Raw genomic sequence first — 15,849 nt, forward strand, 5'->3', positions numbered from 1 at the left:
CAGTATCGAAGAGCCCTCACTGCTGCTCGATCATCCTATTTTTCCAACTTAATTGAGGAAAATAAGAACAATCCAAAATTTATTTTTGATACTGTCGCAAAGCTAACTAAAAAGCATCATTCCCTAAGAGAGGATGGCTTTCACTTCAGAGCTCCAAAGCTCAGTTGTCCCGAGTCTGCACAAGACCTAGGATCAAGGGAGACACATGTTTTTTTTGTACTATATCTCTTGACACAATGATGAAAATAATCATGGCCTCTAAACCTTCAAGCTGCATACTGGACCCTATTCCAACTAAACTACTGAAAGAGCTGCTTCCTGTGCTTGAACATAATAAATATCCACCGGATGTGTACCAAACTCACTAAAAGTGGCAGTAAAAAGCCTCTCTTGATAAAGCCAAACATTGACCCAGAAAATATAAAAAACTAGCGGCCTATATCGAATCTCCCATTCCTCTCAATTTTTAAATTAAAAGGACCTCGGCGTTACTCTGGACCCTGATCTCTCTTTTGATGAACATATCACAACTGTTTGTAGGACAGCTTTTTTAAATCTACGTAACATTTCAAAAATCAGAAACTTTCTGTCCAAAAATGATGCAGAAAAATGTATCCATGCTTTTGTCACTTCTAGGTTAGACTACTGCAATGCTCTACTTTCCGGCTACCCGGATAAAGCACCAAATAAACTTCAGTTAGTGCTAAACATGGCTGCTAGAATCTTGACTAGAACCTTTTTTTTAAATTATATTACTCCAGTGCTAGCCTCTACACTGGCTTCCTGTTAAGGCAAGGGCTGATTTCAAGGTTTTACTGCTAACCTACAAAGCAATACATTGGGTGCTCCTACCTATCTCTCCGATTTGGTCCTGCCGTACATACCTACACATACGCTATGGTCACAAGATGCAGGCCTCCTTACTGTCCCTAGAATTTCTAAGCAAACAGCTGGAGGCAGGGCTTTCTCCTATAGAGCTCAATTTTTATGGAATGGGCTGCCTACCCATGTGAGAGACGCAGACTCGGTCTCAACCTTTAAGTCTTTAATGAAGACTCATCTCGTCAATAGGTCCTATGATTGAGTGTAGTCTGGCCCAGAAGTGTGAAGGTTAACGGAAAGGTTAGGTAGGAGCAACGAACCTCCCTTGCTGTCTCTGCCTGTCCTGTTCCCCTCTCTCCACTGGGATTCTCTGCCTCTAACCCTATTACAGGGGCTGAGTCACTGGCTTACTGGTGCTCTTCCATGCCGTCCCTAGGAGGGGTGCGTCACTTGAGTAGGTTGAGTGACTGACGTGATCTTCCTTTCCGGGTTGGCGCCCCCCCCTTGGGTTGTGCAGTGGCGGAGATCTTTGCCGGCTATACTCGGCCTTGTCTCAGGATGGTAAGTTGGTGGTTGAAGATATTCCTCTAGTGGTGTGGGGGCTGTGCTTTGGCAAAGTGGGTGGGGTTATATCCTGCCTGTTTGGCCCTGTCCGGGGGTATCGTCGGATGGGGCCACAGTGTCTCCCGACCCCTCCTGTCTCATCTTCCAGTATTTATGCTGCAGTAGTTTGTGTCGAGGGGCTAGGGTCAGTCTGTTATATCTGGAGTATTTCTCCTGTCTTATCCGGTGTCCTGTGAGAATGCCTCAGGGCTACCTGGCCAGATGACTCCTTGTTGTCCCCAGTCCACCTGGTCGTGCTGCTGCTCCAGTTTTTACTGTTCTGCCTGCGGCTATGGAACCCTGACCTGTTCACCGGACGTGCTACCTGTCCCAGACCTGCTGTTTTCAACTCATTAGAGACAGCAGGAGCGGTAGAGATACTCTGAATGTTCAGCTATGAAAAGCCAACTGACATTTACTCCTGAGGTGCTGACTTGTTGCACCCTCGACAACCACTGTGATTATTATTATTTGACATTGCTGGTCATCTATGAACATTTGAACATCTTGGCCATGTTCTATTATAATCTCCACATGGCACAGCCAGAAGAGGAATGGCCACCCCTCATAGCCTGATTCCTCTCTAGGTTTCTTCCTTGGTTCTGACCTTTCTAGGGAGTTTTTCATAGCCACCGTGCTTCTACACCTGCATTGCTTGCTGTTTGGGGTTTTAGGCTCGGTTTCTGTACAGCACTTTGTGACATCAGCAGATGTAAGAAGGGCTTTATAAATACATTTAATTGAATAATCTAAAGCCAGTCATACAAACAGAATTCTCCACAGCAATAGATTTATTTCCCATGTAATGGAAATACATGCAATAGTTTCTATTAACACACAGACCTGAGGACACGGATACCTGTCTGAAGAAAGTTAAACATAGGTAGAAAGTGCATCTCGCTTCACCTGAGATTTCCTCAAAGCATAGCTGTTTAGAAACAAATGAAAATGTACAATTAATAACATTTAACATAGAATATCATCTGGAAGTAGACTATTTAACTGTGCAAAAGTCCTCAACAACAACAACAACAAACAAGTCATTGTGTAGCGACATTAGGAACATGCCGCCTGATGCAGGTCAGACAATACCAGAGATAAAGCAGTAATATCCCTATCCTGAGTCTACTTAGAGTTAAAGAAAGTGTAACCTGAGAGAGAGAGAGATCACAAAATAACCACACAAACCTCACACAACATGGAGAAAGACCCTAGAATCTGTATAGATTTGTACATATGATCAATGCATGAGTACATTAGCTCAGTGCAAACTCAAAGAGGAAAAACTCCAAGTGACCATACAGCTTCAATTTCATAGGCCATAAATAGTCTAATATACATATGTGTTGAAGACGTATGACTGCTTTCTTTGACCCGAAATTAGTACTCTGACCCTATTTGTCTGTTTGAGCCTGTCGTGAAACACTTCCCCTTTATGCAGACTGTGTATCATTGATCTACTTCCTTCTCAAGGTTATCAGCCTCTCAAAGAAATGTAGTGCTAGCCCATTTCGACAGTGTGACTGGAAAACACTAGCATGCCAATGAAGAAATGATTTATAAGGATGATGGTCACTTGTTTGTCCCTGTTGCACCCTGGTCAATCCTCATTGCGTTGTAGTATCCATTCTCCTCCAGAACCTCCTCTATAATGGCCTGAAATGAAAGATCACTTATAGCATTCATATTTCCTAACCAGATTCAGAGTTTCAGCCAGACATAGACATCCACATGTCCATAAATATGTCAACTACAACAGGCTATCCTATTGTATTTATTTCTATACAATAAAACAAACTGATATTAACCTGCATCTGCTCATAGCTGATTCCCTCCTTGAGATCACCATTTTCCATATCACCTGTAGCACAAAGTTACATTTTAGGCTTCTAAACACCTAGACAAGGGTTATAGCAACCCCCATGGGAGACAACATGAGAACACAACACTCATCACGTAGCTTTGGTTCTTGGCTCAGTATTATGTTAGGTTGCTACGTGTTACGCCCTGACCATAGAGAGCTTTTTATTCTCTATGTTGGTTAGGTCGGGGTGTGACTAGGGTGGGTCATCTAGGTGATTATATTTCTATGTTGGCCTGGTCTGGTTCCCAATCAGAGGCAGCTGTTTATCGTTGTCTCTGATTGGGGATCATATTTAGGCAGCCATTTCCCCTCCCTTTGTGGAATCTTGACTATGTATAATTGCCTGTGAGCACTGTTGTAGCTTCACGATTTATTGTTTTCCTTGAGTTTCTCTTCAAAATAAAAAGGATTGAACCATACCACGCTGCATCTTGGTCCACTCATTATAATGATCGTGACACTACGTTAACCAGTATGCACTAGCACTGAGGTTAGGGTACCTTGCTTTCAGGGTTGGGGAGTAATGGATTACATGTAAGGGATAAAGTAACTAATCCGTTACCAGCAAAAATATTGTAATCAGATTACAGATACTTTGGAAAAACTAGATAATTACTTCAAGGATTACTTTTAAATTCAGAAAGGATGTTTGTGAGAAAAAAAATCTTTGACACTTCTCTGTTTTCTCAATGACGTTCAAATCAGCATTGAAAAAAGGTGCAAGTTTAAGTTTGTTCCACCTGAGCGAGTCTGACCACAACTCAGAGACCACTATGATGACACACCAAATGTGTTTGATGGATCGCAGGAATAAGCTTTTGTAGGTTACAGTCCAAGCTATGTCTTCCAATGGTGCGACTGCTGTCGGCATCCAAAGATTATCCAACTTGAAGGAAAGGATGACAGTAGTTGTGTCGTCTACGTGGATACGGATATCACTTACTATTGTTATCTACATAGCGCATTGATGTGAATCACACTGCTGCTCTCTCATTTAGCTATTTGCGCCGTACGGAATGTGGTTGTTGTGGATGGCTGTTCACAAACCTAAATGTGTATTTGAACCCAATAATGTTTGAATTTAGGAAGATGCCCATCATTCATTATTTTTGAAACCAGTGGACAGCCAGTGAAAAAACGTATAAATGCCTCATGAGCTTAGTTCAACTGTCACACTCCATGAGAACCCAAAATATAAGCTTGTTTTACTCCAATGTTTATAAACAAACACTGTATAGCCTCATAACATGGTTAAAATGTTGATATCATGGATGGTCAGTCCTTGCATCCATAGCTCTGTCTATTAATCTGAGAGTGGTTACATTTCTCCAGGCCCATCCCTCAGCTTTTGTTACCAAAAGAGGCGGGGCGACCGTTTTGTTATTATTTCATCTGTGGATTTAAGCAGCTGCATATTATCAAGATATCAAAGTGTCACCAACAAAAAGGTAAACAATGGGCCTATAGCAAATGTAGCATATGGCATTCCTTTTTCACATGTAAATAGCACTTTTCAGTAGTGCTCAAAGCATGCCATTCCATGAGAGCAGAATGTATTTTTCAACTCGAATCAATAAGCCCAATCAGTCCTCCATGATAACAATCATAAATCATAAACAACAGAGTAGGGCTGGCTAATAAGTTGTTCGTTTTGGGGTCATGTCCAGGTAAAACAATTTGGCTAATCTATACTTCCACATTTCCATGTCCTATTTTTGAAGATCCAGGGTGTAAAACATTTATTGGAATGACTGGAATTCTGATAGACTTTGGTTTTTAATGTAAAGATATAATTTAATGGTATTATTATATGTACTAGAAAGCGATGGGTTAGAAGAAGCCTACATAACCAACCCATAAAGGAAAATGTAACATCCATATATGGCCAGCTATGTAAACTTTAACATTGATTTATCCTGCAATAGACGTTGTTCAATTGGTAACATACATGTTTGCCTTCTTCTAATGCCTCTTAAGGGGAAAGTAATCTAAAAGTAACCGAATGTAATCAGATTACGTTACCGATTACAATTTGGGACAGGTAACTAGTAACTGTAACGGATTACATTTAGAAAGTAACCTACCCAACCCTGCTTGCTTGGCAGCACCTAGATGGTCTCCTCCAAAAGACTGGACCAGAGACCACCAGTCTGAGCTGGCAGAGCCTGACTCCATTAGCTCTGGAGACCCCTGAAGCAGCTGGAAACAAAATGGAGATCAACACATACGGGTTTGACCTGTTAGATGAACTAGACTGGTATATAGGCTTACAATGCCACGCTGACTACCGCAGCGCAAATCCATAGTTGAGGCAGACCGCTCTAACGTTGCTGTAAGTTCCTGGTGTCTTGTACTTACCTTGTTAAGTTCCACCTTGAGATTGTAGGGACTGCTTTCGTAGTGGAACAGGGACTTTTTGAATCTCTCAATCGCCCGCCGTTTCACACTGTGCTGAAGAGCTGGGGGAAGCTGAACATAAATTGGTCAAAAACAGTACGATTTTAAATATAATGGCTCAAATGTCTAGACATACTGTATACACCAACCAACTGGTACATAGCTCTCATTATTATTATCGGAACTCTAAATCAAATAAAAATCTAAAGTACATATACACTTACCTGAGTGATGTAAATGATCTTATGCAGTTGTACCAGGAGTCTTTGGACGGGATCATCGATCTGCCGAACCTTCCTCTGAGACACACAGATTCCTGCTGACACTATGAAACCCACATGTTTATCAGTTGAGTTGAACCCACTTAACCAAAGTTGAAGGAGGAAAGAAGAACATCCTTCAAAATGACCCAATTTACCTGGTCGAGGTTTTGGCTTCGGAACAGCAAACTCACCACTGAGGAAAACAGGATGGTTATTTTATCACTTGACTGACAAACTGTTGTCATGACACAAACAGTATAGGCACTCTTCAGATGAAATTATGATATGGGTAACATTCAACAACATATAATATATCAGAGTATGATCGTATATAGACTCACCCAGCTAAGTTTGCTTCATCTACCACAGAAGCACTGACACTACTCTTTATCGGCCCTTTAACAATAAAAAACACATAAATTGATTCCAATCCAAACATTACACTTGAAAATACTCCTAGTAATTGAATGATCTAAATTCAATTGAGCATTTTGAATTCAAGTGCTCACCAGCGTCTTTATACCCCGAGACAGTGGAGATGTTGGTATGAGAGGGATCTAGATCTTTATCTGAGCCATTATCTATATAAACACATAGATCATAATCAAGATGGTAGCAAATGTTATGAGAAACATGAATTATGGCCATATAATCCAAGAAAGATTTACCTTGGCTGGGTATTTTTTTGCTTTGATTTGAGCTGTGGCCTAAAGAGAAATATGGTACCATGGACTCATCAGAGTCAGTCCTAGTACTGGTTTTCTCCTGGTCTTTAGAGGAGTGGCAGCAGCTGACCCTGCCCCGATGGCTCTCCAGGAAGTACTTCTGTGCTCGCTTCCTGTCTCGCTCTGCCCTCCTCTCCAAAGCATTCTGAGAAGTATACAAACTGTCCATGAACCTCATCATGATGTCAGAGATCTTGGAGCTGACTTCCACAATGTCTGGACGCAAGTCTGCGTCGGTTGTCAGGCAGCTGAGGGGTATTATGGGAGTTATTTAGGTAGTAATCAGATAATGTAGCATCTTATCAAGCATTGTCCATCATTGATTTGTTTGATACAATGGGAGCTCTTTGCTATCCACATCAAAGATCTTTAAGTGAAACATAAATGAATTAACTTCATCATATTTGAATACTTTTATACTATATTTATACTTACCATTTAATCATGTCTGTGACTCTCTCTGAGAAAATGCCTTCCTCCACTGGTTCATAGACTGCCTCCACAATCTACTAACACAAACCACAGTTTAGCAACAATAGCCCTAGATACATAGAGAACCTATGTGAGTAGTGTGTGTGCATATGTGCGTTTGCATGTTACCTTGGTGGCGAGGGAGAGCATGTTGCTGCTGTAGAATGGGGGCCTCAGTGTGGCCATCTGGTAGAGGATACATCCACTAGCCCAGACATCAGCCTTCTCTCCATATGGCTCACTCTTCACTATCTCTGGACTGTACACACACACACACACACACACACACACACACACACACACGCGCAAAATGGCAGTTGTAGAGATCATTCAAATGATATTGGAGAGTCAGTAATGAAGCTTGATAAAGGCAGTCGTACCTTAAGAGACGACCTACTTCATCAACAGGACAGATCTACCTGAAATCTCCCCTGAGTATGAGTAACAACTATACACATAACTCACCAGGAGTACAGTATGGTCCCAACCACTGATGTTAGCTTGCTGTTCTCCTGTTTCTGTTTAGCCAGCCCAAAGTCAGCTGAAATGGATTCAGGTCAAATGTTTTACCGACACGTATACCCTCAGGCATAAGGACATGATGTATGTAAAACGAATGGTAAGTGGTTTGCGGAAGGATTGGACTCATTCATATTTACGTGTGACTCTGGTTTTAGTAGAAGATGCCATGAGGAGAGAGAAATAGAGCATGAAAAGGACAACTGTGATTGACTGACTGATAGTGACTTTGTCCCTCTCTCCAAGCATGACGTTATTAGGAGTGAGGTCTCGGTGGACAATCCTCTTCTCCTTGTGCAGGTACCTTAAAGCCAGACACATCTGAGGAATTTCATCGGGAGAAAAAAAACCCAGGGATATGCATTCTTTAGTAAACAACATCATAGCATTGAACGATTCATTCATTCATTCATAGCAATTATCCAAGAGAGAATTCACGGTTACAGTAGCTTTGTTGTCAGTGCAAAGCAATGGAGGCCGATACTTACCTGGATGAATATGTTCCAAAGTCTCTCCTCTGTGAATTGCTGCTCCTTCTCTTTCAGAGAGTTGAAATGGTCCCAGAGGGGAACACCTTCTATCAACTCCATGACAATATATAGCCTGTCACCTGAAACAGTGTTCATAGCCATTTAAAAAGCTGATATCTTAATAATGTTAACTCAATGCTTTGTGTGATGTATTGTTGTCTCTACCTTCTTGCCCTTTGGGCTGTTGTCCGTGCCCAATAATGTTTGTACCATGTTTTGTTCTGCTACCATGCTGTGTTGTCATGTGTTGCTGCCTTGCTATGTTGTCGTCTTAGGTCTCTCTTTATGTAGTGTTGTCTCTCTTGTTGTGATGTGTGTTTTGTCCTATATTTATATTGTATTTATTTTCATTTTTAATCCCAGGCCACCGTCCCCGCAGGAGGCCTTTTGCCTTTTGGTAGGCCGTCATTGTAAATAAGAATTTGTTCTTAACTGACTTGCCTAGTTAAATAAATGTTAAATAAAAAATACAGAAATTTAAAAAAATAGTGGTGTGTGTCTGATACTTACCTTTCAAGAATGTCTTGTAATATTTCACAACATTTGGATGGGTCATCTTCAGGGAACAGAGAAAAAAAAGCATGAGTGCTCATCATTCAAAAAGAGGTACTGACTGGTGTGTTGTGGGTAATATTGTATATAACCACATGGTAGAATATCAACAAACAAAAGCAACGTGTGAGACATGAACTACTGTATCTGGCCGATAGTAAACCAATGCTAACCTGTTCCTTAATGATGGTGAGCTCAGACACTATCTTCTCCACGTTGCTGTCTCTGGACTTCTTATCTTTACCGAAGGCAGGGTTGTGGAGGTTCACTTCCTTCAGAGCCAGAAGCATCTGACCACTCTGTTTCCTCACCTCTCAGCACAACCGCACACAACAATCAAAACCAAACAGGTAGAAAATACACCAGAAAGAATGTTAAAGACAAGTGTGGAGTGATATTAGTGCCAAAATACACTTCGGATTCAATTTCTTTTGGCACTAAAACCACTCCATAGTCATGCCAAATGGTACAAATTCAAACATGTAGAGGTAGCAAAATTCTAGTGATCATGAGTCCTTGAAATCAAAGCACAATCAGACATGCCACATCAATCACAACCACATTGTAACCACATTGTAATTGTCATGTGTCCACTCATACAGGCACATTAAGGTTGGCACTGATGAATGGCTCAGTGGGAGACTCTACCTTGAACACACTGCCGAATGCCCCAGTGCCTAGATGGTCCAGTATGGAGTAGCCATTGATCACTCTCAGAGGAGGGCGGTTCTGGTCGACAGTCTCAATATTCTCCCTCAGGCTGTCCAATTCCTCCTGCTAAATGTAAGCCAACACGCCAGTAAACAATCCTCACAGAGTGGAGTAGAGTAGTAATGACGGCAGAGAATAGTTCATGAAAATAGTAAATTAATCATTATTCTGATTATACGGGGCTTTACATTACAATCTAAAAGGAGACAGGACAGGGCAAATGAACGTACAGGTAACTGCCAAAATAATGGAAACACTTGAGTAAATGAGGGATAAAAAGTATATTGAAAGCAGGTGCTTCCACAATAGAGTTCCAGACACTTGTAGAATCTATGCCAAGATGCATTGAAGCTGTTTTGGCTCCTGGTGGCCCAACATCCTTTTAAGACACTATATGTTGGTGTTTCCTTTATTTTGGCAGTGGCATATGTTACGTATAGATGTTTTTACAGTATAGCAGTTTTCTCACAGTGTAGAGAGAAACTTTTGCTTGAAGTGCTTCATAGACAGTGATGTCTCTCACATAATGTCCAACATCAATGAACATCTCAAATAAATCTGTAGGAAAGAGCCTGAAACATGTATTTTTTTAAAGTACATTTTCTGAAAGAAAAAAAGATGTACATTGACTTTAAGAAACAATGTCTTATGTCATCACCTTTTAAATAGATGTCGGTTACATTCCATGCTGAAGAGGAAACGTAGGGTCCGAAATGCATAGCACTGTCAACATCAACAATAACATAATGACTGTCATTGTAGTATAAGGACAAACATGACATGATAATTGTAATTACACCATTATGTAATGTGTAATACCTGTAGGGATATTGCTTTTGGTCCATTGCGAAAGCTTTGTGGCAGAATCAATTTCGCAATTACATAGACCCCATTCTCCTGACGAAGCAAAGAGAATGCATTTCAAAAATGCCCTTTCCACTAACACAATTCTGAATCAATATCATAGTCCTATATATTGCCCAGTTCATTGATCGTTCTAATGTAAGCCAACACTCTGTTTCTGTTTGTGGCTAGGCGCCCTTACCTGAACCACCTGATGTGCAGTGGTGTCATCCAAAACGAGCTCAGTCAGAGCCGCACAGCATGCTTCAATAAAGACAGACATTTACACAAGATCATGTTAGGGTTAGGGTTAGTAGTCTAAATATCCAACATGTCCAGTGTATGTTCCTACCTGACTGTAGAGACATGGTGTCGTCCACATCCTCCTGTGGACTGAGCTCCTCACTGACGTGCTGTCTCTGGATGCGTCCCGCTGCATTGGCGCTGCAGAGGGCCTCGATAGAGGAGCGGTCCGAAACGTACGCCCGCTCACTGGAACAGACAGCATACAGTACATTACGGAACCCTACGGGTCTGGGTTGCATACCACTTTCTCATCATCTGAATTTCCTCATGGTCATAATAATCACTAACCATTGTTTCAACCACTGTCTTTGACCCACTAAACTCTCGAGTAACTCTTGACAATACTATATTAGCTTAACCAGAGGTTGCATACCATTTTCCCATAATCACAATTTTCTCAAGGTCATAATATGCACTAACCTAGGTCTCACCCAATATACTGCATTTGACCCAGTGAACTCCTGAGTAGTCTATGCTCTCCATGAACTTGTATGATACTTCTTTAGTCTATCCAGGTAGCCTCTCACCTGTCGAGGATGTGAAGCAGCTGTTGCACCCCTCCCCAGGTGCGTATTTCAGCGCTGGTGTCTGGCTCCTCACACAGCTGGACCAGGACCCACACTACGCTCCACAGCAGCTTCAGGTGCTCCCCGTGCAGCAGGCTGAGCAGCACTGGCAGGCCCTCGCACTCCCTCACCTGCTCCCGCACCTGCCGCACCGGGGAAAGCAGCCGCAGCAACTCTGCACTCATCCTGAAAGGGACACAAAGAAAAATGGATACGCAAAACACATATCAAAGCAAGACATTGGAAGATGCATGTTATTGCCAGTGATATAGTCATGCTGTTGATGGGGGGTGTAAGGCAAACTGTTATTTTGAGGCAACTTTGTTGTGCAAAGATGAACGCATAGAGTGTGACTGACTAGGGAGGTAGGTACTGTACCTTTTGGACAGTAAGTCATAATCTTGTAGTATAACAAGAAGATTCTCCACGATTGACAACTCTCCTATCTTCTTCTTGCATTCTGAACTAGGGGATAGATCAAGTGATGTATTTAAGTGTTAGCTACAGTGTATACTTTTACTAAAGGTATGCATGATGTCCCAAGGTCCCTTTATTAGAGCAGTTACCTCTCAGCCAATGAGGTGAGTGCTAGGAGGGCACCTAGTAATACACTGCTGTCACGTGTTGATAGGAGCTTTACCAGGGTCTGAGCATGAGCATGAAATCTTACATCATTATATGCTCATTAGTTACTACTTTCCAAGACAGAAAAAAACAAAAACCTATCCACAAGTAATGGGGAACAGACATTGGACTAACAGTCAGTTAGGAGTACAGTTCTTAATTTAACACAATCCTACAGTACATTGTATGAGGCAGTGACATTTGTACAATTGTTTACCTTATGAGCGCCACTCTCAATAACCCACTGCCTTTGGTCCTCCACTGCAGACAGTTTCTGAAGCATATCTATTCGGGAATGAAGAGACAAGGGACAATAAGGAAGGACGTCGAGGGAAATACAGGCTACTTTTTGGGGGGATTTGATAACTCACACGTCATGGTGACCAACTTCTCCATGGCAAATGTCTGCTCTCCACACCCCAGATAACTGCTGCACACCAACTCCATGTACTAAAGAGGGAGGGAAAGGGATAGAAAGTGACAGCTATAAAAAGCAACACAGGACTGTCAGACTAGAAGGTTTTTTAAATAGATTTAAAGTACATTTACCCTTGCGAGAAGATCAACACCATGGAGTTGATGAAAAACTCTCTGAAAAGACAGGGTATGACGAGAATTAAAAAGATACCTGAAATCAGAGTGTTGAATTGTCCTGCTTGCTTGTCAGGTTTTTGTCAACAAATCAAAAGAGAAAGGCAGCACGAGTCATATCTATTTTACATCATACGAAGTTGAAGGAAGAAAAGGCCCATCATTCGTTTTACCTGATAAAGTGGTTCTCTTACGAGCAATCGTAGACAGATGAGTACTCTAAGGACAGACTCAGGTGGTGCATGGTCGACCCAGTCACTACAAAGGAAGTACACACACAACTGAGCAACTTTCAAGACCTTCATCAGCTGCACAAAAATTGTTGATACCACATGAGACTACCTGCACAGTCTGTTCTTGACCAAAGAGGTAAGGATCTCCAAAAAAAGCTTATGTTGAGGATGACTGTTGAAACAATGTTGATTTCTGTATGTTGCACTGTTAGACGGAAAGATGTGAAAGAAAAGTTAATTATGTGATCAATCATATTCAAGGGATCCTAAATGAATTATTTAGGGATATACCTGAATTTCTCCAGCTCATGATCTTCAGAGGTTATGTGAATCTGACTCCTATTGTTGCTGGCAGTATTTAGCTGGAGAATGGTCTGGGATCTTCCTCCACTGTTGCGGACCTTACATGACTGACTCAATACTGCCACCTGGAATGTCAGGCAGACAAACCTGATCACATCATACTGTACAGTCATGGCCAAAAGTTTTGAGAATGGCACAAATATGAATTTTCACAAAGTCTGCTGCCTCAGTTTGTATGATGGCAATTTGCATATACTCCAGAATGTTATGAAGAGTGATCAGATGAATTGCAAAGTCCGTCTTTGCAATGCAAATGAACTGAATCCTCAAAAAAACATTTCCACTATATTTCAGCCCTGCCACAAAAGGACCAGCTGACATCACGTCAGTGATTCTCTCGTTAACACAGGTGTGAGTGTTGACAAGTACAAGGCTGGAGATCACTCTGTCATGCTGATTGAGTTCGAATAACATACTGGAAGCTTCAAAAGGCGGGTGGTGCTTGGAATCATTGTTCTTCCTCTGTCAAACATGGTTACCTGCAAGGAAACACGTGCCGTCATCATTGCTTTGCACAAAAAGGGCTTCACAGGCAAGAATATTTCTGCCAGTAAGATTGCACCTAAATCAACCATTTATCGGCTCATTAATAAGAAGTTCAAGGAGAGAGGTTCAATTGTTGTGAAGAAGGCTTCAAGGCACCCAAAAAAGTCCAGCAAGCGCCAGGACCGTCTCCTAAAGTTGATTCAGCTGTGGGATCGGGGCACCATCAGTACAGCTTGCTCAGGAATGGCAGCAGGCAGGTGTGAGTGCATCTGCACGCACAGTGAGGCAAAAACTTTTGGAGGATGGCCTGGTGTCAAGAAGGGCAGCAAAGAAGCCACTTCTCTCCAGGAAAAACATCAGGGACAGACTGATATACTGCAAAAGGTACAGGGATTGGACTGCTGAGGACTGGGGTAAAGTCATTTTCACTGATGAATACCCTTTCCGATTGTTTGGGGCATCCGGAAAAAAGCTTGTCCGGAGAAGACAAGGTGAGCACTACCATCAGTCCTGTGTCATGCCAACAGTAAAGCATCCTGAAACCATTAATGTGTGGGGTTGCTTCTCAGCCAAGGGAGTGGGCTCGCTCACAATTTTTCCTAAGAACACCACCACGAATAAAGAATGGTACCAACACATCTGCCGAGAGCAACTTCTCCCAACCATCCACGAACAGTTTGTGACAAACAATGCCTTTTCCAGCATGATGGAGCACCTTGCCATAAGGCAAAAGTTATAACTAAGTGGCTCGGGGAACAAAACATCGATATTTTGGGTCCATGGCCAGGAAACTCTGCAGACCTTAATCCCATTGAGAACTTGTGGTCAATCCTCAAGAGGCGGGTAGACAAACAAAAACCCACAAATTCTGACAAACTCCAAGCATTGATTATGCAAGAAGGGGCTGCCATCAGTCAGGATGTGGCCTAGAAGTTCATTGACAGCATGCCAGGGTGGATTGCAGAGGTCTTGAAAAAGAAGTGTCAACACTGCAAATATTGACTCTATCAACTTCATGTGATTGTCAATAAAAGCCTTTGACACTTATGAAATGCTTGTAATTATACTTCAATATTCCATATTAACATCTGACAAAAATATCTAAAGACACTGAGGGAGCAGACTTTGTGAAAATTATTATTTGTGTCATTCTCAAAACTTTTGGCCACGACTGTACAACACAAAATAGAGGGTTCGACATTCAGCTGAATTGACATGTCCTTACCTGGTGTCTGTGAGCATTAGTTTCAAGCAGGGACAGTAGTTTCCTGAGATCATGTGATTCTCTAAAAATGTTACATTTTGGTCAATCCTTTTATTCCAGTCAAAACAGGACATCAGTTATGTGCGAATATTTTAGTTGAAAATGTCCCAAAAAATACTAGGCCTATTTTGACATTATGTATGTGCAGTATCTGAATTGACTGAAACTACTTCTATACAACTTACTTGTTGTCTGGTCCCTTTAACTTCTGGGGTAGTTTGTCTGCTCTTCTCACCTTTTTAACTGGGTTGGGCATTATATAAATTCCCTTCTGCTTCCATGGGTCATACCTGAGGTACAACTTCCGATAATTGACACAATATAACAATGCATTCAATATCATGGCATTTGGTACATTGTAACGGCTCTCAATATACAAATAAACATAGTCTGTTTTAGAAACATTAGCCTAGCGGTAGCTAGTAACACTGAACAACAACAGGTGCGACATAATCGTTCAGGAATAATGCAGCCATCCACTACAAGGGAACACAAAACAAAGGACAAACATGTTTCCTTTGAGCCACTGAGCAGTCCCTTACCCTCCTCCACCATGGCAAATATGTAGGATACACCTGTTATTTTATTATTCTTTTTCAAGCTTGTTTTCTCCTTCAAGGTTGCAGTTTATTAATGGGCATATTATTGGAAAGTTTGTGCCCGAATTGGAAAAGGACATACTGAAATTGATGATAGTTTTAACCAATAGGTGGAAGCAGCATTATTATGTGGTAGTTTCTATGGATACAACTGACGCCTTTTCGCATTCCGTCACCAGATAATTTTGTTTTTGGAATGTTATTGTTTGTTGTTCCCGTTATTATAGCTCAGTGGTTGTTGCAGTTTCACCAAGTGCATAAATAAACACATTAATACTAAATAACTGTAAATTAACAAGTAGGTTTATAACTCTTATTTTGATTCATATTTATTTTCATACACTACTAACCTGTGTGCATCTATCTATATATGCTAAATAAACTTCCGATTTGGAAAGTTAAGTAGATGCACAGTTTCTGTCAGGTTTCTGTTGATGGAAAATAATCCAGATGAAAACAGATGATCTACATTTTTGAAAAATGTAACACTGTTGTCGCGATAGCATGTGGATAACTC

The 15,849-nt window shown here is 41.4% G+C and overlaps 1 protein-coding gene across 1 annotated transcript; it reads right to left on the minus strand.

Moving 5' to 3' along the window:
- Positions 1-2,198: 2,198 nt before the first annotated feature.
- LOC110488065 (NIMA-related kinase 10) lies at positions 2,199-15,158 on the minus strand. Its single transcript, XM_021560049.3, has 33 exons — positions 14,919-15,158; positions 14,695-14,755; positions 12,912-13,048; positions 12,730-12,825; positions 12,561-12,645; positions 12,346-12,387; positions 12,168-12,246; positions 12,014-12,081; positions 11,739-11,818; positions 11,551-11,637; positions 11,134-11,358; positions 10,653-10,792; positions 10,503-10,564; positions 10,277-10,354; positions 10,116-10,180; positions 9,927-10,029; positions 9,395-9,523; positions 8,920-9,057; positions 8,705-8,750; positions 8,153-8,274; positions 7,883-7,985; positions 7,611-7,686; positions 7,275-7,404; positions 7,110-7,180; positions 6,618-6,922; positions 6,459-6,530; positions 6,291-6,345; positions 6,105-6,142; positions 5,911-6,011; positions 5,648-5,758; positions 5,374-5,488; positions 3,234-3,286; positions 2,199-3,081 (listed from the first exon to the last, which is right to left on the minus strand). Exons 1-33 carry the CDS (start codon positions 15,074-15,076, stop codon positions 2,998-3,000), a joined length of 3,315 nt encoding a protein of 1,104 aa, XP_021415724.3. The 5' UTR covers positions 15,077-15,158; the 3' UTR covers positions 2,199-2,997.
- Between the last annotated feature and the right edge of the window lie 691 nt (positions 15,159-15,849).

This window comes from Oncorhynchus mykiss, chromosome 2, assembly GCF_057628025.1.
Source record: "Oncorhynchus mykiss isolate SJ-2025 chromosome 2, ASM5762802v1, whole genome shotgun sequence".
In the NCBI taxonomy this organism is placed as follows: Eukaryota; Metazoa; Chordata; class Actinopteri; order Salmoniformes; family Salmonidae; genus Oncorhynchus; species Oncorhynchus mykiss.

Excerpts from the sequence above, each read along its gene's own strand:
- LOC110488065 (XM_021560049.3), bottom strand. The coding sequence starts at position 15,076 with ATGATATTGAATGCATTGTTATATTGTGTCAATTATCGGAAGTTGTAC. Across the intron at positions 11,819-12,013 it reads TTGAGAGTGGCGCTCATAAG|ACCCTGGTAAAGCTCCTATC; the intron begins GTAAACAATTGT and ends GCTCATGCTCAG. Across the intron at positions 3,287-5,373 it reads TGCCAAGCAAGCAGGGTTGG|GTGATATGGAAAATGGTGAT; the intron begins GTAGGTTACTTT and ends TTTGTGCTACAG.